We start from the raw sequence: 25642 nt of genomic DNA on the forward strand, positions 1-25642 counted from the left end.
TCTATGCAAATTTAATTAAGAAAACAATAAAAATAATAAAAACTAAACATGACCATCTTCTCGTACCTTTCAAAATAGAACATAATGTCAGCCTCATCTCAGTTTCCATTCTTGATGCAGCTTTCTCTGATATTTGCTAATATATCAATATTTTATCACCATTTCTGGTTGAGGAGCTCCCATATTGCCAAAAAGGTAGCAGGCCATATATTTGCATACCTCAAAATAAAATATTTGTGTAAGAACCATTCCTCAGTTTTGTCATTATTATTGATATTGACTGAATTTCTAAGTAGATGAAATAAGCACTGTGAGTACATTCTCCAAGGTGAAGTTGAAAGATTTAAGTCTCTTCTTGACTTTCTGGGCATTTTCTCAGAGATCACTGAGGAACTCATGGGAACCCCATAAGGTACTTGTGGGTTTCTGCTGCTGTCACATAAAGAATGACTGAAGTAACTGCTCCTTCACTACCAGAAAGCTTCAGAAGGAGGACACAGCAAGTGTCAGGCTGCAGGGAGTCCCTTGAGCCTCTTGAGCCTCTCGCTCATACCCTGCAGGAGATGTGTAGCTGTCAAGGGGCTCTCCTTCCTTGTGAAAGACATATGGGAAGGGGCCACCAAACTGCACAGAATCAGAGAGGATGAGAAACAGATGGACTAGATCTTCTCTGAGATCTTGCAGCTTCAAGAGTCTGAACCATCAGCTTTAGGGGAGCGGCAGGAAGAACCTATGCTTATGAATTTGGAAAGTGGAAACTCTCACGATGAAGATTGGAAACTGGTGGCTTCTTGCACTAGATTCATGCCCCACCTGATAACTTGTACCTTCAGAACAGGTTCACTGCCCTTGCAGTTGATGAGAAGTCTCTCTGGTGAATGAGGCTGAGCCACTCAGGATCACTAGGAGGAAGTGGTGAATAATAGCAACAGAAAACTCCCTACTGTGGGGAATGGGGATATCCATCTGCTGATGTGAATTCCCAGAGGAAGGTTTGCTGTTTGCTGAATCTCAGAACAAATGGCCCCACAAGATTTCTAAATTAGAAAAAAGGTATGAAATCTATAACTATTCCTCCTACATTTTGAAAAATTTGCCATAATATTTTTTTTTTTTTAAAGCTACTTAAAAGTTACAAATATCTTGTCTATCAAGATGCTGGGAAACATCCTGAAAATTTCCTCTCTTCCTCCATAAGATGAATGTGATAAATGCGAGCTATTTACTAACTGAAAAAAATTAATTATAATTAAATTACCAATAATAAATGGTCCATCAAATAATTTTTTGTTTAAAATTTTTACTGTTTTTTAGGAAAAAATACTCATATTCTCTCATTTTATATATATTCAATGCATATATACATAGATAATTTTATGCAGACCTTATAACTATATTACAATATGAGCAACAGTATTTTCCAGCTCTGTCTGGGACTAAGACCCTCACCTCTGGCTCACACCATAAAGGCCCTCACAGTACAGATCTCTTGGTTTTCCTAACTTTCCTTGGACTCCCGCTCCCCTGATTCTAGCCCCATTCCAACAACACTTCTAAGCTTTCTCTTTTGCTTAACCCTACCCCAAAATTCTGTCTCAGGCTGGGGCAACCAACTGCATCTCCAGAATTTCTGTCAGCATAACTCACAACCTTGCCTGCTCTACGTTTCCTATTTTAGAAGCTGTTCAGACATATTGCCCTCCTACTTCTTGTGGCTTTGCCATATTTTAAAAGCAATGCTGTGGTAGTTTTAGTCTAGGCCTTCCTTGGTGACTAGTTTGTAACCAAGGAAGTGGCCACGTTCCCGGTATTCCATACGATTTTTATGTACGTCAGGGTATAAATAAGAAGGAGAGAGAAGCCTCTTCCCTCTTCCCTTCTGGTGGACCTGAAGGCACAGGTTCTCTGCTGTCGGTCCTGCTCATGTGGGGGAGTGAGGCCCAGTGGGGCCTTGGAGGCCTTGGGAGACGGAGGGTGCGGGTGATCGTTTGGTGTGATTCTGCTGTCTCAAGGAGAGTAGTAAGATTTTCTTTGCTAGTTCTTTATTGATTGTTCCCGGAGTTCGATTGTGCATATCTGTTTTGGTTTCCTTTTTGTCCCTTTTCCCTTTTCCTTCCCCTTTGGGGGGTGTTTGGGATTCCTTTTTATATGTACACAGTATTTTAACTGTATATAACCGTAATATATGTAAAAATATATATATTTTGATATAATTCAGTTGGGTTTGGGTTTTTTTTCAGTTTCTATAGTTTTTCCTTTGCCCAAAGGGGAAGGGAGTGGGAGGTTTTTGCTACAGTCTCAGGGACTTGGCAGGGAGCCAGGTCCAAACTCTAACAAATGCTCATGCTATAAAAAGCACCAACGTCTACATCCAAGGTCACTTACCCAGCTGCCCCAAAAAGATGCTTCACTAGCTTACTTCAGTAATTTGACTCTGCAAATATTCTACATGACCTAAGAAAGTCCCCTTTTCCTGTGGTCTTTCAGACCATTCAATACCAGCATTCTATTTGGGTTCCCTTCTAGCCTACTTCTTCATACTAACCACTTCCAAAAGTTTCCCGGTTCCTTGATATTGCTCATAAATCAAATACTTTTCATTTCTCCTTGTACAAATCTGAAGAGAGCAACTCTGATTAATTCCTGATTGCAGAAAAGAAATGTTGAAGCATTGGTTCCAACTTAATTCAACAACTATTTGCTCATAACCTTAATATTAGGCAACCTTTAAGTAGCCTTTGACTTGAAGACTGTTTTATTAATAAAGGCAAAGACAAAAACACTCAGATTCAAGTGCTTTCTGTGCTTCCTGTAATTACAGAGAGACTGAATCTAAACTCATTTGAATGCACTGGGCATCTTTTTGCAACGTCCCCCCTACTGCAAGCTCTTCAGATTATCATTTTTTTTGTTATGTTTAGCAAAATATTGGTGCCTAGATAAGTATGACCTTACATAAAAATGGCATGTACAATATGCCCATTTGCTATATTCTTAAATGCAAGTGATATTTGAGATGGGATTAATATCACTTCTCAAACCGCATTTCCTTTTTTGCCTAGAGATGAACTTCGTAATTAGAGTTCCAATCAAGTTTAATCTAAATGAACATTATACAATGGTTTAGGTGAATTTAAAGTGTTCTCTAATCTCAGTCAAGGAAAGAATTCACATTTCAGCTAATCCCTTGAAGAATACTGCTTGAAATTTATAAGGGACACACATCAACAAAAACTCTCAAAACTTGACAAGCCATCACTCATGTGGTGAATGAGAATTCCAATGTGCTAACAAATGCCTTGTCGCTTTTGCTACTACACATGGAGAGGTTGAATTTTTAATACATGAAATGAACAAATAAAAATTCCCATACTACCTAACAATCAACTGGTCTAAGAAATGTAGCTCAAATTAATTTATTAAAAAAAATAAATAAAAAATCATACCTTAATATTTCTGTTTCACTGCCAAGCAAGAGAAAGCTAGAGCTCTTGACATTTACACCGAAGGGTTTGCTTTGTTTGCTTTACAAACAGTAGCATGCTTTTCTTGCAGTTGATTGGATTATGACAGAACACAGCAGAGGTGACAGTGGTAATAGATTAAACAAACTGTGTTAAAAAACCTAGGTAAATGGCAAAGCTTGTTTTAGACAGAGGGATTACAGCAATTATTTTTCCTAATTTAATTTGAAATCTCAACAGGCAGCTGGTTTGGAGTATTCTTAAACAAAATGATCTGAAGCAAATCGTGAACTTTCATCCCTTAATTTGCCTCAGTGACATCTTAGTTCTATGGTGGGTGGAGGTGAGGGGAAGGGGGAAATGAAAGACTGCTCACTGTGTGCTTAAAGGTTCAATTCCAGACATTTTGGCTGATGTTTCAAAAAAAGTTGTAATAGGCCTCTGCTGAGAACCTCTTTTTTTTGTTTGTTTTTAGTGACTCTTAATCTTCTTACTAAACTCTGCTTAATTTCCTTTTCATCCAAGTGTTGTTGCAAGACTGAAGTTGCCCAGTTTAAAAGTTTTAATGATCTGCAGTTAGTTTACTTTTGTTATACTTTTCTTATCTGGGGGTGGGGACCATGTGTGCATGTGGCTTTTTGGTTTTTTTTCCTACCTAAACCTAATAGAAAAATCTCCTTCCCAAAACAAGGAGCACAGACTATCCCCTGAGAGAGATGAGACTGATTAATGCAAAACGTTTTTTTTTAATATCATGATAAAGAATAGATTTGTTGGTTGGTATGCCTACGAGTAGAAATTCACATACAGACTTAATTGAAAGCAAAAATAAGCTTCTATTCTATGGAAAGGAATAGCAAATTACATTTTTATTCTTAAGTCTCAGAGCAATGACAATTTATCTATCATTTACCAAAGATAACTTTAAAATTTGGTACTTTACAGATAACTAGCATATAAATTTAATTTTAGTTCAGACTTTAACAACTTACCTCCCTTTACTGCACGTAGTTATCTATTGCTGTGTGTTTAATAAAACTGTTAGTTATTATTAGTAATTGATTCAGGGACTAGAATAAGCCATAAGCCTTTCTAATAAGCACTGTAAGAAGAAGATGATAACCTTTCATCTAGAAATATAGGGATTTTTCACAAGATGAATGCAGAGATGCAGAAATGTTCTGAAAAAAATAAACAAACAAACATACAAAAGTAAATAGTGCAATGGAAAATCTTTCCTTTTTTTTTTATTAGTTTTATTTGCTGTACTGAAGGTCAATAACTCTTGTTTCCAACCAATTTCTAATCTAATTTTCCATCCTCACTTTATACCACCAAATTGAGACAAATATATAGCTAAATAAGGAACTGTCAGGAAACAGAAAAATCAATAGTGGTCAGCATGATTGGAAACACTCAAAGCAAGTTCAAATTGTCATCAGTCTCAAGAATTTCCTGGACAGTATTAGTATTACATGCTGCAGATCAGAGCACTGTTCCATCTAATTGATGAGAAATTATTAAATTAATAATATTAGAGATATAAGAAGAATTCTAATTGATAAATTGGAAAATAAAATGCTAGTTAAAATTGTTTCAGTTCACAGTATATTTTTTGATGTAACAGCTAGCGAATCGTACCAAAAATACATCAAAACTGAGAGCAACATTCAAAGCCTTCTACATTTAACTTGGGAACTTCACTACTTCACTTATCTTACAGATGAAGTCTGTTGACTTTTCAGATTAATAGACAAGGGATGCTGGTAATAGGATGTTTCCTGTAACTTTAGGTCTCTACAAATAAGTATATCTAAGACTACTAGAATACTAAATAGTGTGAGACCACACTAGAATTTGTAATCATTACTTTCCTGTAGTCAAAACACTCTACACTGTTTTAAAAGTGAAAGAAATTTTAAAGTGTTGTGATGCTAAGACTTCAGGTAAATATAGTATAAAACATTGTCTAAATAAAGCTCTCCTTTCAGAGTAGGAACTTGAAATGTGCAGCTTTAGTCACTTGATCTAGGTAAGAAATTATGTAAGATAATTTCTATAGCAGAGTGGTCTGGTGGCAAGTGCCTGTAGCAATAGTTCTACTGTTTTCAGTACAGTTTACATGGCACCTCTTCTGTTTTATATGAGCCATACCCATCATAACACATTATCTTGGTATTTTGAAGTTACAAATGTTCCTGAAGAATCTTCTGGCACAGCTCTTAATCACCTGTTACTACAGAATTTAATTCAGAAACTGACCCAAAGCAGATTTCTCATTGACTTCAGGGTATCACTCATGCTGTTACTCAGAGACAGTACTTCACTGATGTAAGCAAGGAAAGTTTTGTGATTGTATCCAAAAAAGACATTCATTAATTCTTCCTAAGATTGAATCCTTTGTTTGAAAGTAATCTGAAAATGCAATGCTTCAGTGGAACAGCACTTACTTAAGTGCCAGACAGTTCTCTCTAAACAAGATCAGAGGAAATTCCTATTACACATTAAACAGGAAAAAAAAAAAAGAAAGCAGGAAAAAGGAGAGAAAAAGTAGGGAGTGGTGAGGGGGAAGAATGGGTTCTCTTCCTACCTTCCATGAAAGTACTACTTCTCTGTTCCAGAAGTAATACAGCTATCTTGTATGTTACAAGAGTCAAAAAGAAAACTCCGTCTCAGCAGCCACAGTGAAACCTTTTATTTCACACATATAAATTAGGAAGCAAAAGTACCTAACCATGTTGCAAGCTGTATGAATATAACTGTATCCTAGATAGTAGGCATGAAGCTACATTAATTCTAACACTAGATGTTTTAGGCACCTTCTTTGCTGGTAGAATGTGACAAGAACATTTAAATCCAAGAAACTTAATTCCAGTTTCTCATGTGTTTTCCCTTCAAAGGCATGCAAAAAAATTACTTAATCCATTTACCATATAATAAACCTGAAACTCTAGATTACTACACAGCAATGGATTTCACAAGCCTTCAAGGCTTGCACAGTCTTGTGCCTTAATATAAGCAGTGATTCCTAGCAGTCTTGCTGAGTCTGCAATGGAAACTGTTCATAAGCACAAAGGTATTAGATCCTGGATAAATAGAGGACCATTTATGATTTTTCACATCTGAAAAGAGCATTTTATTTTCAAAAACAATGAAAGAGAATGATCTAAGGCTATTCTCCCTCTCCCCAAATTAGATTGTTAGTTTTTAAATGACCCATTGCTATCCAGTTAAGGATAGAAAGAAAAAGACTACATCAAGTGCAAAATGCTTGTATCTTTAATTTAACATGTTTAATGTCAGACATTAAATAAAATTTTGTACATTCTATCTGTTGTTAGATTTAATTCTTCAGTGGTTTGTTATTTTTAAAAAAAAATTAGCCCAAGTTGATTTTATGTGAATTAATAATAAGCATACTAGCAGAAATATTTACTTAAACAAGAAACTGAGAGAATGCTAAAATATAAAAAGTAATTTAAAAATACTTTTATCAAAGTACAAGTCAGATGTGTGGCACCATTATCATCCCATTTCACTCAATCTGAAAATTGCAACAGCCTCTCAAACAAATGAAGGATTGAGACCAGTAAGGAACACTCGAAATTCTAGATCTAGTCTAAAACTAATGAGGTTTTATCATAGGAAAATTAACTGCATGAGTTTACACTCTATAAAGTCATTTGAGTTCTCAAATAATTCAGATGTTGTTTTCACAAAATTACCTATTGATATTTTAAAGCTCAGCCTTGAGGATTCTGATATCAAACTTTATAAAAACCCCTTTAACATGCTAAAACAGATTACTGGCTCTTCTGTAATATATAAAAGCACCACAAAATTAATTTTTGGGACACTCATTCCTATGATAGCCATGCAAAATACACAATACTTCTGTGCATCTTAAGTGAGAAATTAAACAGAAAAATTCACAGTAACCAGTATAGCCATTCAGGCTACTGAGTTATGTCTGATTATTATGTTTTCTGAAGGATTCAGAGGACAATCAGAAGGCAATTTTTGAGTCAAGTGAAGAGTATGAGACAGAATAGATGACTGTACTACATGTATCTAAATTTCCCATAAGATTCTCAGAGTACCACTATTTCTATTTCAGATATATACTAAGTGAATGAAAAAAGCAATTACAGGTAAGCAACTCTGTGGTATCTTCTCACTCTAAGGTAATTTCAGAATAAAGATTTCTGGAGAAGGTAGAAATCACAGAGAATCTTCAACAGGACATAGCTGTTAACAACCTGAGCTTCCAAAAAGACCATTCCGTTTTAAAGAGCATTTAAATGTTTACAGTGATAGTAGAAGACTTGATTTATTCAGAAGCCTCACTCACATCAGTGGAGCTTCCTCCACCTGCAAAACAACAGGTAGGGAACCATTCATGATCTCTTAAAGAAAATAATGCTTCTAAGTAACAATGCATAGATTGCTGTAATATACAATGTAAAACATCTGTATACTGAGAAAGAGAACAGAAAACGTTTGTTTTAAAAGATGTTTAAAGATTATTTTTGTTGCTGTAGTGCAAAATCAATAGCTTGTGACTTACCTTCAACAGTGTAAAAAAGAGGAAGAACAGAAATGTCTCTGCCAAAGATACAAAATATTAATTTAGCCTGGTTTCCTTTTCATATAGGGATACTTTTCTAATTACTGATGTTCTGATAAGCTTTAAGTACCAATTAGAGTAATTTTTGTCTCATGTCCCACAACCTGGAATATGAATTTCCCTCATTAACTACCAAAACACTGGATAATGCAGAGTAAGAGCACATTCTTCACTTCAGCTAGTTGAAAATTACTTTAAGCAACATAGAAGTTGCTGCCTACAGTGGCATTTGTAAGTCTACAGTGCACACCAGTGGAATACAGTAGTACATGCATTTTTTCATTCTTTTCAGTCTAATATAAAATTGCTTTGTAAATATTCCATCTTATTTAATTTTCAAATCTCCTACAGGAATTTTAAAGACAGATATAAAATTTTGAGGAAGACTTGCAATGAGTATAAACAAGAATGTTTTATTGTGCATGTTATAAGATTAAGTGACCTTTCTAAAACCTAAAACTTTAACTGTCTTGCTAACTACAATTCTGTGTTTACAAACATCAGGGCAACACACTAAGGATTTGCTCTGTTTAACAAGGAGTCTAAACATCTAAGTAATCAGACTCAGATACACTTTTTGTGTTTCTCAGACTCTTAGTTAATTGATTGGAAAATAAACTGTATCTGACAAAATTGAGTAGTCCATTTCTGGGAACATTCAACAAATTATGTTATTAATGTAGAAATGTTCATGTTCTTCAGAGAACTTAAAGATTCTTGGTTTTTCCAATAAAGTGTAGTTTAACCTCAAATATATCTAATGTCAACACCATTTATTTTATAGTTTTACAAACTTGATTTTTACCCTTCTGTGGAGTTTCATGCAAACACAATAAATGTAATTTTATACTGAGTAGTTGTTTTTCCCTTTTTTAAAATATCAGTGTTTTACAGCTGTTAATATGTTATTTTTAATATATGTGGAAAGCAAGGCATAGAAAATATTAGTTGATTTAGTATCCCACTAAGAGCTAAAAGTTCCTCTAGGAGTATAAGTGAAGCTTATTAACTAGACAGTACATACAAAATGTCTTTTACAGCTAAGAAATATAGACACATAAATCTCAGTTTAAGATGTGATTTTATGGACTGAATATTGTTTAACAAGCTCATAAATAGGTCTCTTCAAAAGCTGCAAAGGTATCTAGCAATCTCTGATACTGATAGCAATCTTAGGCCACAAATTCACAATAATTTTTAAGGTAGTCTCCATATAGTAGAATACATTTTCCCTGGGATAAATACAAAGTATAAGGAAGGTACACTCAATTTCCATTTTCATTCCTGGAAAAATATTTGGCAGACATAAAGTCTTCATTCACTAGCTCTTTAAAGAAAGCCAAGAAACAATTTTCAGTTTTTTAGACGAGTAAGGGAAAACTTAAGCCCTAGCTTAAGTCAGATGATATCTGACTGCTTGAAAATAAAGAGGCCTGTCAAACATAATCAAGATTTGAACAATGAACTTTTTAGTGTTAGTCTTAACTTTTTATTTTATTACTTAATGGGAGAACAGAATTCTTATAACAAAATAGGAAATTATCAATTGTAACACTAAATGCAGCTTTCTGATATATCTGTTAAAATGATCTAATTTATGACTCCAAAAAAATTCAATGCTAGTGTCACACAGAGCTCTCTATAGTGCTCATGGTTACTATGAACATAAATTGCCACTTTACTACTTTTTTTTAGTTAACTCCATACATTGAAAACTTATTTACAATTTACAAGCTTATGCAGAATGCATAATTTTTTAAAAAGATGATCATCAAGATCACCAAGGCTTTCTGTATTTAGTTTGTTCCAAGGAAAGTAAATATTCATCTTTTAAGAGAAATTAATTAGTTACTGGCAGCACTAATAATCAAGTCTCGGCAGCTGTGAAATTTCTATCATTCCACAAAATCTCTCAAACTTCCAAAAGGCTAGTAGAGCTGTACATTCTTAAAAATAGTTTAATTTACTATGGCACTGTCACTTGCAAACCAAGCACTTTTTTCACATTCCCAGTGGGACCGTTAGGCAATCTACCAAAGGAAATAGTAGATTAATTTAGGCATAACTAAAACCAAAAATTCTTAGTCAAGGGCATGAAAATAATCCAGATGTAGTGATTGATCTGTTATTAATCCAGAAATTTATTTGTGATTTAATATTGCAAGTGTGTATAGGAATCAGATTTCATGCTTAGCCTAGTACATGTCTGCACTTTCCTTTATTTCACTTTCAAATTTTTCACTCTCAAAATCTTTTATGGTGTTCCAGCAGCCATTTCTCAACAGTAATATATAGTGAATGATATACACAGATGTGTTGTCAACAAACAAGATTTGGTTTTTTTCAGTAAAGGAAGGGTTTTCACTTGCAAAAATTCTACTAATATGAGTAATTTCATTCACAGTCAGATTTCATTCATTAGTCAGATTCATCAAGACCAATGTTCTTCTGTAATTTAAAAATTAGAGATATGTCTTATAAATCTCAGAAAATTAATAGAATGCTCAAAATATCATCCCCTGTTAGCAATTAAAGCAATTGAGCATGTTTCTTAAAAAAAGCAACAACACATGTATGTGTGCATGCACATGCATAAAAATTGCTATCTATCAATTTCCAACAAATTCTCAGTAAATTTTTACTGCTTTTTGTGTTATTTCTGCTGACAGCACCATAAATTACAAAGATTACATTTCTAAATTATAATTATCTAAATCTAGACTTCCTCTATTATGCAGAAATAACAAGCTAGAATTCTACTTAATGAGCAAGCAGAAAATAGAGAACTAAAATCTGAAGGAACTCAAATATGAGAGATAGATGTTGATTTGTTCCTGCATATGTTCATCTACGAAGAAAATTCTATTTACAGATGCACCAGTTTTTAACTAGAACTAGGGATTTAATAGACTTCTTGAAATCTTTTCCAAAACATGAAAGAAAGCTGAATTCCCTGCATTATTCCAAATCTAAGATGTCAAATTCATAGGAAATTTTAAATTCACTATCTATGTTTAGTTATGTGTGTATGGCCAGTCTTCGCGAGCGAAGATTTGGGAAAGGTCTTTACCCTTTCGAGCCTGCACAATGGATTTTTTAGGTGAGACCCAGTGTGCACTGAACTGAGCCCACCCTTTAATCCTAAGGTTCATCTGCCAGGGCCAAGCAAGCTTGGACAGTGGCAGCGAGGTCCTCAGGACGTAGGTTTGTTTAGAGTGACCTTCTCTTAGATGGATTGCCTTACAGGGCTGACGAGCTCCATCTGCCCAGGGGAGTTTCCCTGACCGGGAATCGAATCTGGGCTGCAACGGTGAGAGTGCTGCATCCTAACCACTAGACCACCAGGGGTCCCATGTTTAGTTATATAGACACACATTTTGAGTTTTGTTGGATCTAAGAGGTCCTCAATTCATTGTTCAGAAAGCTAAACCCTGTAAACTGCAACACAAATATTTCTTATTCTTCTACTCACGAACTCAGATTGAAATGAACATTTCTTTCCTAACACCAATCTTACATAACCAGGCAATGTTCTTAAATTACTCCTTTGAAGGCTGATCTTCTTTATAAAAGCATATTGCTTTATGGCATCAGAACTCTACCAAGAGAGTCCTTATAAGCTAAATCAATCTCCTGACAAATCTACCAGTTCTCCTGAGCACTAGGACAAACATTTGTTGCACTTGGAAGGTCCTGTACTTCAAGATCTGCCAGCTTTGGTGGACTCCTTTGTTTACCTGTCGGAGCTCCCTCCAATGATTCCAATAGTTTCCCGAGTAAGCCAATATCCTGCTTTCCTTAAGTTCAGGGTCTGTACTCTGCTGCTCATTTTTCTGACTTCCTTCAAGACCACCAACACTGCTATTTCAAAATTACCACAGACAAGGAAATTATTCATCATCACAACCCTAACTAGTTTCCCTCATATTAGTCAACAGTAGATTCAGCTATGCATCACCACTGGTTGATCCTTTTAATATCTTCAGGAAGAATTTATTTTTGAAACCCTCCAGAAATCTCTTTGATTGCAGCAGCCATGTTGTCTTTCCAGCAGCTCTAGTCAGTCACTCGTGAGAACTGGGGTCTACAACTCAAGAGTTTTGGATTCCTTAAACACTCTATTTGCTTCCCCATCAGGTAGTCTGTAACAAACTCCTACCATAATGACATCATTATTAGCTTTTCCTCTGATCCTGGGTCACAAGTGTGATTAACCCCCATCCTGCTGGAGATCTCAAAAGATCTGTGCTGCTTATAGATCCCCTATAGATCCACCCCCTCAGCCCTTCCTTGCCAGTGTTTCTGGCAGTCCTTCATAATACTCCAGCTGCATGAACTTCGCACAGTATTTGAATTGTTCCAACTATGTTGCAGTCCTGTAACCCCATACAGCTCTAATTTTTCCTGCTTGTTTCCAGAATGTGTGCATTTCTTTAACAATGCTTGAGACAGGTGTCACTTCGCACTCTTTTATCATTCCTGAAGTCTTTCTTGCTCTTATCAACCTGTGCCCCAAGCTTTCCACATGACCACCAGTTCTTCATTTAACTATGGTCTGTAATCTCTCATTGCCTCCTTTCCTAGTTCAAAGCTCTCCTCATTAGCTGCCTGCAGCTCAAGGCCTGGGAACCTGCATCCTCCCTCAGCAGCTCTGAGCTGAGGTCTCCACCGTGCCAACAGCAGTTCTTCCAGCTGGTGCTGCAGACCATGCCCCAGGCTGTGCTGCTACAGCGGCTGCTGTGTCTCTTACTGCCATCAGCTCCCTCCCACATGCAAGCTGCTGGAGAAACCACCACTCCCCAAAGACATGGGTCATGTGCTGGGCTTGCCAACTGCGCCTGAACTGGCACTCAGCTCTCCCTAGGCAGGAGTTACCTCTCTTGGCCACAGCCTGGATCTCAGAGTGTCCCCACCATCTCTGAGAATGCTGCCACCCCTCCTTGCCAGTTACTCTTAGTTATAACACAGGAAATCAGAAGTCTAAATTCTCTTTCTTATTCCATGTGATAATGATGTACTGCCAACATACCTGTTTCAGGTTTTCCAGTTTGGTTTGCCTCAGTTCTTCATATTTCCATTTATAAAGAAATAATTCATTTTCCATCTTTTCCATTTCTTTTTCCAGAAATGCATTCATTCTGAAAAAGTATTTTAAAAGTCAGCATTGTACCATTTTTAAGCTGACAAAAGACAAATTACTTTGAATATCCTTTCCATAGCTTGTTATATTTTGCTACCTTTATCAATGATATATCTCGATTTTATTAAAAACTTATCATCACATAATTATTCCAAGAGATTTACCAAAATTAATAGCTACAGAGAAAAAAGAAATCCAGTAGTACAGAACTAAAATTTTAATAAAATAAAATTTTGGAATAAACTGAAGAAAATTTGAACTTTGACTTCAGTTAGTGATTCAGATCACCTAGTTTATATCAAGGTAGTGAAGATCCTCAGAGAAAGGGTATTACATCATTTTTTTTTGGTATAGACAGAAGATTAGTTTAAATATACATATACTGGGGAAAATATACAGTATGAAGACATAACACAAATCAAAGTTGATTGACTTTAGATGTTAAAAAATTTTTTAAAATATGTATATTTCATGTTTCAATAAATAATTGTTCTTGAAAGAAAATGTTAGAAGAATTTTGGGAAAATGGACTATTTTGCTCAGAAGTACTATGCCTGTAGAATGGAAAAAAATATTGAAACAGTTTAAACAAAAATTCCAATACTGGAATTAAAGAAACTGTTGTGCCAGATTGTAGTTATTTTCCATTCTGAGGCTAATGTAATTTGTCAGCCTTTTTACTAAAGATGCTATTGCCAGGCTAGACTAGAACTATATTCTGAGAATATTTGGTTTAAAATCCATCTGTTAAAGCAAAGTGTATTGATGGGATTTGTCTGGGGCATTTCTATGCAGCACACTGCAGGCTTGCACAAAGATAGCAAGAGTTACCACTGACTGGACTAGCTCAGGTCCTGGAAGCAATGTTAGCTACATTAATGAAGCAATCCACTGCAGTGAAAAATCTTCTTGTTCTTGAACCAGGGATCTCCTTTTTCTGCCTAGATTTAGCATATCATACATCTTCTCTTAGCAAACACCTAGAGCTCCCATAACATTATAATAATAAAATAAACACCATCACTCACAAAGCAAAGTGGAGCAAGATGTATGTCATGCAATTCAACTCAACATTTTTTCTTCTAAAGTAATGGAATATCTCATTGGAATGATATCATGACTTCATGGGGGAACTAAAAGAATAATTAAGTGGGACATTTAATACAGTAGAAAGGGAAAGCATGGAAGATGGCAGCTTAATACTTTGAATAATAGCCTATTGACTTTATTGAATGTAGTGAAAGTCCTTAGAAATGATCTAATCTGAAAAGTAAAAGAGGAATGTCCAGTATGATGAGCTTATTTAGAAGGCAATAGCTTTATTTTATGTTACAGTACCTCTTAAGTGAGATCAGGTCCCTCTGATACTACGAAATGAAACAACTGATCCTGACTACATAAAGTTTACTATTTAAATAAAGAAAACAAAGAGTGGAAGAAAGACTATAACAAAGGTCAGTGAAGCAGCTTACTACTAGGTAAAAAGATCAAGGTCATAGTATTTTAATGGCTCTTGTAACCAGCTATTTTAACTCCTTATTATCTAATTAAATCACATGATTACACAGAATGGTTGAGGTTGAAAGGGACTTGTGGAGGTCATCTGGTCCAAATCCCCTGCTCAAGAAGGGTTGCCTAGAGCTAGTTGCTCAGATCCACGTTCAGATGGCTTTTGAAGGTCTCCAAGGATGCAGACACAACAACCTCTCTGGGAAACCTGTGCTAGTGTTCAGTCACCCTCATGGAAAAAAAAAAAAAAAAAAAAGCACTTCTTGATATTCAGACAGAGCCTTCTGTATCCACTATCTAACTCTACCCATCCAGCTCTAAGAAATTCCTCTTTGATATTATTAACTATGAGTGTAGTTTGTGGGCTTTTGGTTTTAGAGGAAAGAAACATTTTTAAGTCCAAAATGGAACAAACTACAATCTTAAAACTAGAAGACATTTAGATGAGATCACTGATCCAAAAAATGACCAAAGATAACTATTTTAGGCAAATTATTATTTAATGTGTTGAACAACTCATAAGGTTTTTAATTTCCATTTATGTCAATAGGACCTCAAATGTGTATTTGATATGAGCTATTAGTGCCTAGTAGAGGATGATGGTGTGTGATTTTACATTGCAAATTCAACCCTGACATCTTTTGAAAGTCAAAATATAAACTTTCATCTCTTTCTTTTATTTATTATTTTTTTTTAGATCTTCTTTCTTTCTGTATTTTGCAAAGCCTGATCTGTGTGTGTAAGGGTACATCAGCACTACTGATGATAGCTCTAAACAAAATGCAATAGGCATAGGTCATCTCAGGGTGAAGACACAAAACATCTTATAGGAAAATTAGATAGGTAACAAGGGCAAGTCCAAACACTGGATCTGCTTAAGCTAACTTGGCTCTGGAAAAAATGCAGCCACAGTTCAGAGTACTGCATGTAAACCAGAAAACTGCTGAGAAGTCCTCTAGTCTATGAGTGAGATCATACTGACTACCAAAGTAACCTTTGGCCTTGGGGTTCAAGCTGTCTGTGATCTGCTTGCTTTGGATGAAGCACAGCTGTGTGTGTCCTTGGCTCAAGTTCACTGAGAAAATTGCTAAGTCGTGAGGAAGAAGCTGTGAGAAAGTACTGAAGCTAGAGCCATGCAAGATAAGGGAAGTAAAAATGCAGAGATTGTTGAGATAGACATTATTAACAGCTCCAGAATCCAGAAGCAAAATTGCTGTTATGAACAAGAACAAAACCTAAAAGGGAAAACTGGGAATCTGAAGATGGAAACTCAGCAAAATCAGTCAATTCCACTAAGCAGCAGAGACCAACCCTTTCTGAGCCAGCAGATGACAGCCAGCCCAATGAAGATTCACCAGCCATCTCAAGAGACCAGTGGCTATGATATCACTTTTCCCAATAATGTTATTCCTAGCTATTCATTGTGTGCTTTGTCAAATAAAATTGCTTCATACTGTGAAGTTGCATATATTTTGCTAATATAACATCTTTACATAGAGGAAATGCTGCCCAAACTGATCTACAGAGGGAGTTGTTATATCAATGCCTGCTCTTATGTGGAAATCACTGCTCTGTGAGCATTTGCTGCCTGAGGTTGGCACAGCCACATGTTTTGCATGTTCTAGATATGCCTCAATTCTTACCCTGTGCCAGTAAATTTGTTACTTTGTGCCAGTCAGTATACATCAAGGCATAAATGGCAAAATCTGTCTCTCTGAAATACAGTTACAAATCAGCTAGAGAAGGATGTGAACAAACAAACAAACCAAAACCAAAAACAGTAGGAAAAAGCATAGTTTATAAAAGTTTTGCCTAAAAAGTGACTAAAAACAAGAGTTGAAAAATTATCATGTTTCTAAAGAAAATTATTATACATACATACTCATGTATGTATCCTTGATTGCTATTGAAAGATAAAGTACCTAAGACCCTAAATATTTCAACCAGAGTAAAATTAAATTTGTGAAGCATTAGTCTCCTAACTCACACACATACATATTGCTTCCACAAAAAACCTAAGCACTTTTTAAGGAGAGAGAACATACTTCTGGTCATCTTCTGCGATATGATTCAAGTAAAGAATTATTGTATACTTTCTACAGCTATCTATTTCATATAACAAAACACATTAAATACTAGTTGGGAATTTAAAGCTTTTTTTTTTTTTTACTCAGGCTTGTGCTATCTACAGGACAATTGTGAAACAAATTGACAGTAAAGAAATTCTTCAAAACTGTTTACCATTACACCCTCTGAATGGACATGGTTGAACATATTTGCAATAGACAGGGTTGAGGATTTCTTCATTTTGATTTTCTTATTAACTTCAACTGACTTTGAAATAACAGTCACATAGTCACTATGCTGAATTCTTTCTCTAAATTTTTATCAGAGCCTTGTAAATAGCAATGATTAAAGCTTAGAAATGAGAGCATATGAGATATAAGTGCAAAAATCACCATATCTATATTAGAAAGTGTCTTAAACCCCTTTATTTTTAATAGAGATTTCCCCAAGTAGGATATATTTTGTACTTACTCTCTTTCCTTCTGTAAGATTTTCTTAATCTCAGCCAAATGCAAATGTAAGACTGAAACATGTATTAAGTCATTCTCAGTTGTCTTAGCTGCAGTGTCCAAACTTTTTTTAGCTTCCTCCAAATAGATACTGGGAAGTCCATCAGGGAAGAAATCAGGGGACTTTGGAGTGAATTTTTTATTGTGATTGCTCTGGACTTTATTTACCTCTACATCCTGAGGAAACAAAAATATGGTATCTGAGAAAAACATAAATGAAAGGGAAAGTCTGAGATAATTCCTGCAGAGCCTGCCAAGGCTCTTCTAGACAGTGAAGTCACATAGGAAGAAAAAGTTGAATCACTGTAATTTTATGACATGTCTCACACCTTCTGTTATGACTTCGTATCCAAAATATTTCTAATGTGTCTTTACTAAAGAAATAGATTTCATTTATCATTTGTTGGCTATAACTATGGTGAAGACGGAATCCTGGAACTAATAAAACCCAGAATGCAAGTTATGCATATAAACAATATATAAAGAAATTCTACTTTATGAACTCTTAAACTTTTAATGTAAATCGTGTTGAAGCAGGTGATAGGATCATACAAGTTTTTCATAAGGAGCAAAGTATATAAATATCTATTTTGGAGACAAATGTTTCGCATGAGAAAATGAGCAATACTAAAAACAACTAGGAAAAATAACTAAAAAATAAAATACATAATCAGTAGGAAGACTGAATGTCTCTTATAAACAAGTTTCCTTTATAAATGTTATTGTTTTACCACTTCTGATTAATAATGTTTAAAAGCTAATGTCATTTTAGCAGATTACCAACAGTTCGATTTCATACCACTCTGTTCTTTTGAGTTTTTAGAATAATGCCCAAAATTTACATCAGAAAATACTAGAAACCACTGTTTCCCACTCACATATAACATTTCAATTTTTAAGTAGAAATTATTTTATATTAAAGAGAAATAGTTAAAACATGTTTAGTGTTATTTCCTCCATGTGGCACATTTGTCTGCCCAAATATATAAAAGGCAAGCATTTTTTGGCAAAATTTATTCTCCATACTAACACTATATTTTTTTTCAGATTTCACAGGAATTTAATATAATTTATATACATTAGAGACTGAATGAAAATTCTGAACAGAACATATTCAGATCTAAAATCTCAACAATTTCCCTTGAAGTAAAAAATTTCCTATGTACTACAATGTAGGGAGAACCATTTTTCTGCAATGTATGAAAAAATTACCTATATCTACAATGACTACTATCTATCAGACAACAAATACAGTTTTGACATGATGCTGTCTATGAAGATTATACAATGCATGCCAAGGCACACAATTAAAGGTGGTGAAACATGCGTAAGTAGTTCCATTTTTGATGAATATAACTGGATCTTTTGTATAGAACTGGGACCTGATTAAACGATGCCTGATTGTTTAATTCTATGTCAGGATTTAGTTGCCCTCCTTATCAAACAAAAATTCTTGCAAATTTGCAGAAGACTTTGCCTCATCTATTCCCATATTTCTGAAGTTCAGAGAGAATTAAATGGTTTTATTTTAAAAGCTAAGAATCTAGTTTGCTTTTTTTTTGGAGGGGAAAACAAAAGGTGAGTACACAGAACATGATGAATTCAGATAACAGAGGTAATCTGTTACCTTAAAACATGAGAGTCAGAGCAATACTGTAAGTTATTGGATAGAATAGTCTGCCTCTGTTACTTAAATGTTTAGTCATAGTGCATGGGTATGAATTATTTTCTGTATTTCTCTATATTAGGAATATTTAGATGGGTGAAGAAAAATGGTTTTGCTAGTGAATGGATGAGGCAGCATTTTGGTCAAAATGCTTGAAAAATCCCATATTCTGTTGCTTTTTCAAAACTAAAAGTTTTGAACTAAAAAAAGATTCCCCATTCTTTACCTTCTTTGTGTCTTCTGCCCCGGGAATTTTGATGATTTTGCTCAGTTCTTTCACAGATTCTGGTTCCAGAAATGTTAACAGGTTTCGGTCTTTTTTACCATGATATATTTCTGAGCAACTGCATTCTGTTTTCCAGGCAGTTCCATCTTCTAAGTTTTCCTTCTCACTTATTAAATTTTGATTTATTTTTTTAAGCATACTTATTTCTTTTATAGCACTGTCTAATTTGATTCTCAGTTGTCTTGCTTCCTCTCGGGCTTTATTTCTTTCTCCTCTAACTTTGCTCCATTTCTCCCGCCAGTTAGCAGTACAATCTGACCACCAGCGCATGGTCTTCTCCATTTGGGCAGCTCTGGCTTTGACTTCTTCCAATTCCTGAATTTTTACTGCTTCAAAAATTTCCCAATCACTGCTGTAATTCATATGCGTATATGTATAATGAGATGAACATGGGTAGAAACTTTGAGATGGCAGATTTGAATTACATAGATGGTCATCTGGTTGGCAATCTCCACCTAATGTATAAGGTTGTCTTGGTTGCGTCCCAAAAATGTGTGTCTCTTCCATTTGTTTCTGAATGGAGCCCAAGTTCATGTTTTGATTCATCATCTAATTTCACTTCTAAAAAAGACAAAGACAGAGAATAATTTAGCTTTACTCAATTAGATTGTAGGAATAACCTCCAACAGAACGGGGTTTTTACTGCTATAATAATGGGTTAATTTTAATAATGCTGTTCATGTTTTAGAAATGTGCTTAATCAAAAACAAACAGCTATTAAAATATCTTTTATGTAACACTTTTCTAGTACAGCATAAACAGACATACCTATTACTTGGCTAGGAACTGCTAGCAAAGGAAGCGTCATTAAACAATCATAGTTCTGTCAAAAATTTTTGTAGTCCAAAGAAACCAGACAAAAGCTTTCGTCCTTCAAGACAAGATTAAATTGAATCAATATATATTTTACATATATAGTAAGAGGAGATTATTTGCCTAGAAGTACAATCACAATTCATTTCCTTTCTTCCCCAAACTGTGGAATTTCATACTAGGAAAACGTACCCTGTGATTTTCAAACCTAAGGAAAAAATGTGATCAACCGCCCCCAGCCTTTGCATTTGCTTTGTTTTATAAGAAAAATCAAGCTTTTTTACAGGGGGCTTTATTTTGTTGTCTACATTACAGAAGACGTACAGGCAGCATATTCTTACAATATTCTTGAAAGTGTAGTGCTATCCTACTGTACTGTACGGCCTTCCTCTTGATGATATGACTCTGCTAGTAAATCTTGTTGCTTTCCTATTCATTATTTATCTTTTCATTATTTATTACTCATTTGGCCAGAGGAAAAAAAAGTATCTCAGAAATTTCTTTCCTACTCCTGTGCTGAGAAAATACTGATGTGGACAGTGTGTAGAGACTAATCACTTACACCTCCTTGAGTTTTTTCCTCTTGTTTATCTTAAAAACAAAACAAACCAACAAAGCAAACAAAATACAAACAAATAAATAAACCTAAAAATCTTACTATTTCAATAGAAGACCAAGTTATTTAAAGTAGAAAAGAAATTGCTCTTATATTCCAATATCCATTTGTAAGAAAAATCATGTTTATCTGTTACTGCAATTAGTATTAACACCTGCATTTGAAATGTAGAAGGTCAATGCTGCAAACAAAATTCTGAAGAGCAGTTTTGGCATTGAGATTCAGCTAAATAGATGTTTTTGCAGGTTGTGTTCCAGTTTTCCAGCTGTTTTCAACTTTTCCATGATTTCCAGGACATTTATTTACCATTTGTTAGAAGCTTATGGAGAACTGTTGTAGTGAAGTATGGATATGAGAGAAGGAAAAGGAAAGTAAAACACTCCAAACTCCCTTCAGCACCAACCCCCAGAGCAACTCTACACAGATGTAACACAGCTGCTGCCAAAGCTTCATCAAGGTTAAGTCTTTTTTATGTTTCTTGACCTACTTCCAGCAACTTAATTTGAATATGTCTTATCCAAAATACAAAGATATTGCCACCCACAATTTCGTATGAGGCTCAGTAGAGCTAAAATAACTACATATTAAACTCTTGCAATAAGCTGTTAATTTAACTTTTGGGTCGTGAGAAAGCCTTTGTTTCCCAAAGCTTTAATGAAAAAAAAACCAAACAAAATTACAGTAAATTTTAGATATATAATAATATATATAAATATATTACATAATATAATAAATATATAATGAAATAGTTGAAACTTTTGAGGTTTTAAATTTTGTCTTATTTTTTTTCTGTACCAAACTATCTATATCTACAGAAATGTTTATTACACTCTTCATAATCAGTAGATTTTTTAATTGATCTTGTTAGCAGCTTTGCGTATTCACTAAAAGAAGGGAGACCTTGGGGAATGCCCAGTTTACAAATATTTGGAGAGATAAGAATGGAAATATTTTTCTGTGGCTGAAACTCTGAAAGACCTGAGAAATCTTCATGAATCAGAATATCTTCGTGCCGTGGTTTCATTATGGGTGTGCAGAAACTTAACTGTAACCTACTGAAAAAAAGAGTCACAGGTCATGAATTCTTGCTCTTCTCCGCTGTGATGGCTCAAGTGCTATCAAGACTGGGACACTGCCAGTCAGATCAAACTTACAGGTGTAATATTTGAAGTAGGCTTGTACAAGCTAGTAGCCACTTAGCCTTCTAATAGTTTGAACTTTGACTGAACTTTTTGTCATGGATAGATGATTCCAACTCCATACCTAAAATTACAAAAAAAATAAAGAATTAAAATAAGTTGTTCCCCCTCCAGAAAACAGAAGTACTGGCTCAGTCCAAGGTGATAAGGAAAATGAGATGTTTCTAGGAGTCTTAACTTCCCTATGTGCTTTTCAGAAAATCTAATCCAAACTATTTTGTAGCAATCCTCTTTAAGATTACTAGAGGTAGAATGATACAATTTTTTCATTACAAGACACAGATCTCAACATAACCCATTTAAGTGGCTGGCTGAGTCAAGATTAAAACATAAAATAATAGAAATATTGTTGGTAACAGGAATTTTCTTACAACTATGAAATATTGAGATTTGTGCTCATATCTGTTTTTAAAGAAGTAGTCTAAAATATATTTCTTGAAAGAAAGAAAAGATTTAGAAATTAGAAAAATGTGTTAATCTTTGCAAAAGTTCTGAAATGGTCAAAAATCTCACTGTTCCAATGGGATGATTAGAATATATTTTTATTTTATTTTATTTGCACTTCATATCTATTTGCTCTTTCATGTTCTTAAAAAATATTGTACTATTCAATAATATGTAAAAGTAGTCCAGCTAACTGAAAACTCTTGTAATACTGAATCAGTTGATACTGAATCTTTAATCATCCCTGTAGTTATCATGATATTTTTAAAAAAACTCCCTCTCTTCTCTGGTATATGGTCAGCTTATAGAAAAGTATTTAATTGTAAAATTTCATATATCTATGTTGAACTCAGAAAGGTTTCATCTATAAAATATCCAATATGTTCCAGGGGAGAACAAGAATAATTTCTAACTTGTATATTAAAGATAATTAAAAGACGAAAGTTATACGTTAATGTTATTAGACAAAGATGTCTAAACATCAGAAATTCCATAAGTCTGAAAACTGACAAAAAGAAACCTGTGTGCAGCTAGTTTTAAAGTTGTTAGCTTGAGTTTGCAGCACCAGACTAGCTAGCACAACATATGGAGCTCAGTGAGCTTAATTATTTAATAAAAGATAATTGGATGGAAAGACAAGATAAAGTTAAAGAATTGGATGAAAGTGGGAGTTTTCAGTGAAACTTTCTGAGTTCCATTTTTAACAATTGAAGGATAAGAAGGAACACAAATTCCCTTTTAAAGTAGTTTTTCTTAACTGAATAATTTAAAATAAGTATGAACAAAATATGTGAAGCAACATTCCTTGTACCATGTGAGTGGGGTGGGGACAGTGTGTGAGAGCGCTGATAGTTCTCACAGAAAAAGAAAAGACAAACATTTGTTGAACAAGATAAGGAACATAATTCTAAACCACATTTCACTGTATTGAAACCTCTCCTTATTTATTTAATGATTCTGAACACCAATAAGAAAAAGAAGAGCTCTTGATTTATTATTGCCAGCTATTTTTATAGGCAAACAAAAGCATATTAACCCTTGGTAGCACAGTTAACAAAATCACCATGAGACAAAATATTAGTGCACTTTCCCCATGTTAATACCTGCTCACTGAATTCAGCTTTTTCAGTTAGTTCAGTAGCTAGGGCAGCAGCTTGAGGATAATTTTTCAACATCCTTTTACTAATTGCATGACCTAACCCTTAGTTACATGTCTCTTAATTATTAAGACCTCAGCCAAACTTTTTTTAAAGGCATTCTGTCTTTAAAGAAAATATCTGCTTCAGAGTGAGCCAGTTAGTTTTCTTTTGTCTAATCTATAAATTTAATAGGACAAAATGAAATGTAGACACTGTTTGTGTTCTTTTTTAAGTGCTACTAGAAAGTCGGAACTTTCCACAGTATTGCTGCAGTTCACCATTCAATCAAAAAGGATTAGAGAAAATGGCCAGGGATGACAGGGTCATTATAGAAAAACAAAGGGAGTGAGAGTCAGTCAAAAAGCTTGGCTCTTTACTAAGGGCTGCTAACTACCAAGCTATGGATTCAAGAAATGGAGATCAAATTATGCATGGCTGTTCCTGTTGTAAAGCTGGTTTTAATTAGTAACCCTTAAGGGTTACAACCAGTGGCTAGAGAATGAAATGAAAAAATATTGTTAAGTGACTGAAATTTATGGTAGAAAAAAACCATCACACTGGAAAGCAATTTATGATATAGCTCAATCTAAGAACATATCCATAAAAATGTATCTAGTTACCAAATCCCTAAAAATCCTGGCAACACATAATCAAGTGGCTTATCATTTGTGCAGAAAAATTTTACACAAAACTTTGAGGCAGAATGACTACCTGTTTACAGGAATGGCTTAGACACACTGGGATTTAGGATTCATTTTAACAGGCTATCAAGGTCATTTTAATAGGAAAGAATACCCAGTAGCAAAAGTTCTGGCAAAACAAATTGTATTTCATGCCATTTTTTGTCAAACAATGGTACATTACAAGCATTCTACCAACTTCAGGGAAGGTAATTTAATCTGGGAAACTTCTCGTGTATTATATCGATCCTTTAGAACAAACACCAGGATGGTGGAAACACATCCTTAAAGGAGCAGAAATAGTGGTGTAGGGAATGTGTTCCCTGCCTAAGCTACCACTGGTCTCACAATTGTTACTGCTTTAAGCCAGTGGTTTGCTACGTTTCCCTTATCCAGAGAAACACAATCTTATAATGAATAACATTTAAAGAATAAAGCAGGACAAGCTTGGTGTGTTTCAAATGTTGTACAATGGATTTTCTGCCTACTGTATCAACCTCAAAATAACATGACAGCAGACAGATGGAATGAACTACTAAACCAGCAGCTACACAAGAATGAATCTGTTAATACTGTATGTGGAGATCCTATCTGTGAAAACGTCTAAGATGGCTACACAAGTGACAAACCCCCACAAGCGACAAACCCCCACAAGCAGAACCATAGATAAGGGATTCATATCAGTAGCTGCTCAAATTCTTGTTCAAACAGATGTAAAACTCTCTTGAAATCTGTAAAATGATATTGCAGTTAAACATCCACCTCAAAGGTTATCTGTGTGCCTCTCCTTTTACAATGAAAAAGGGAACAAGTTAACTACAACTGAGGTTTGGATTATGTCCAAGATCTCACTGTCCTTACCACATCACCATGACAACACTGTTAATTGGAACATACACCCAAAAATTGTCTCTAACAGATCCTGCCTTTTAACATTGCCCATGGCACAACTCAGGTACTGCAGATCAGTCATAACTCAACTTCGAAACCAGTTACAGAAGGAATATCATCTGCAACACCAAAAGGACAAATATTGACAGTAGCTAATAATATTACATTAATCCTAAATTCTAAAGTTGACCTGAATTTAACTATATGTAGTAACACTGGATATGAAGCTGTACGTGGCTGTGACAACAACAGAGTGAAATGGGCACTACTGGCATGTAAGGCAAGTAATCATTCACTGGTGGACCACAAAAATTATGGCAACTGTTCACAATGAGAAAACAATACATGTCAATTTTTTCATAAACATTCTGAAAAACTTCTGTGCAAGTCAATGTAAATGGACAAAATTAAGCTACCATCTGTTCCTGATTACGCAATTGTAGTGGTTTGAACCAGGTTTTCTCCCAGAGGCTAAGAAAATGGTAAAACCCCAGGGGGTGGTAACCCCTGGAAGTTTTGAAGTTTTCTGCGTTCCTGCGAAATGTAAACATACCACAAGCAAACGGAAGAGCAGGTTAGTTGTAGTTTGGGG

At 34.8% G+C, this 25642-nt stretch overlaps 1 protein-coding gene and 1 long non-coding RNA gene across 2 annotated transcripts in view; one reads left to right on the plus strand and one right to left on the minus strand.

Moving 5' to 3' along the window:
• CCDC102B (coiled-coil domain containing 102B) overlaps window positions 1-25642 on the minus strand; it is a 147112-nt gene that overhangs the window by 109141 nt on the left and 12329 nt on the right. Inside the window, exons 2-4 of the mRNA XM_017819421.1 lie at window positions 19209-19829; window positions 17279-17493; window positions 13121-13229 (exon numbers count right to left, since the gene is read on the minus strand). Coding sequence (XP_017674910.1) covers window positions 13121-13229; window positions 17279-17493; window positions 19209-19817 — 933 coding nt within the window. The 5' untranslated portion in view covers window positions 19818-19829. The remainder of the gene's footprint in view (window positions 1-13120; window positions 13230-17278; window positions 17494-19208; window positions 19830-25642) is intronic.
• Window positions 1667-25192, plus strand: LOC108499517. The gene is made up of 4 exons (XR_001875561.1): window positions 1667-2019; window positions 18364-18643; window positions 20991-21154; window positions 25079-25192. It is a non-coding gene; the product is annotated as an uncharacterized LOC108499517 (long non-coding RNA).

The sequence above is a fragment of the Lepidothrix coronata genome, unplaced genomic scaffold (assembly GCF_001604755.1).
Source record: "Lepidothrix coronata isolate B3197 unplaced genomic scaffold, Lepidothrix_coronata-1.0 Scaffold75, whole genome shotgun sequence".
In the NCBI taxonomy this organism is placed as follows: domain Eukaryota; kingdom Metazoa; phylum Chordata; class Aves; order Passeriformes; family Pipridae; genus Lepidothrix; species Lepidothrix coronata.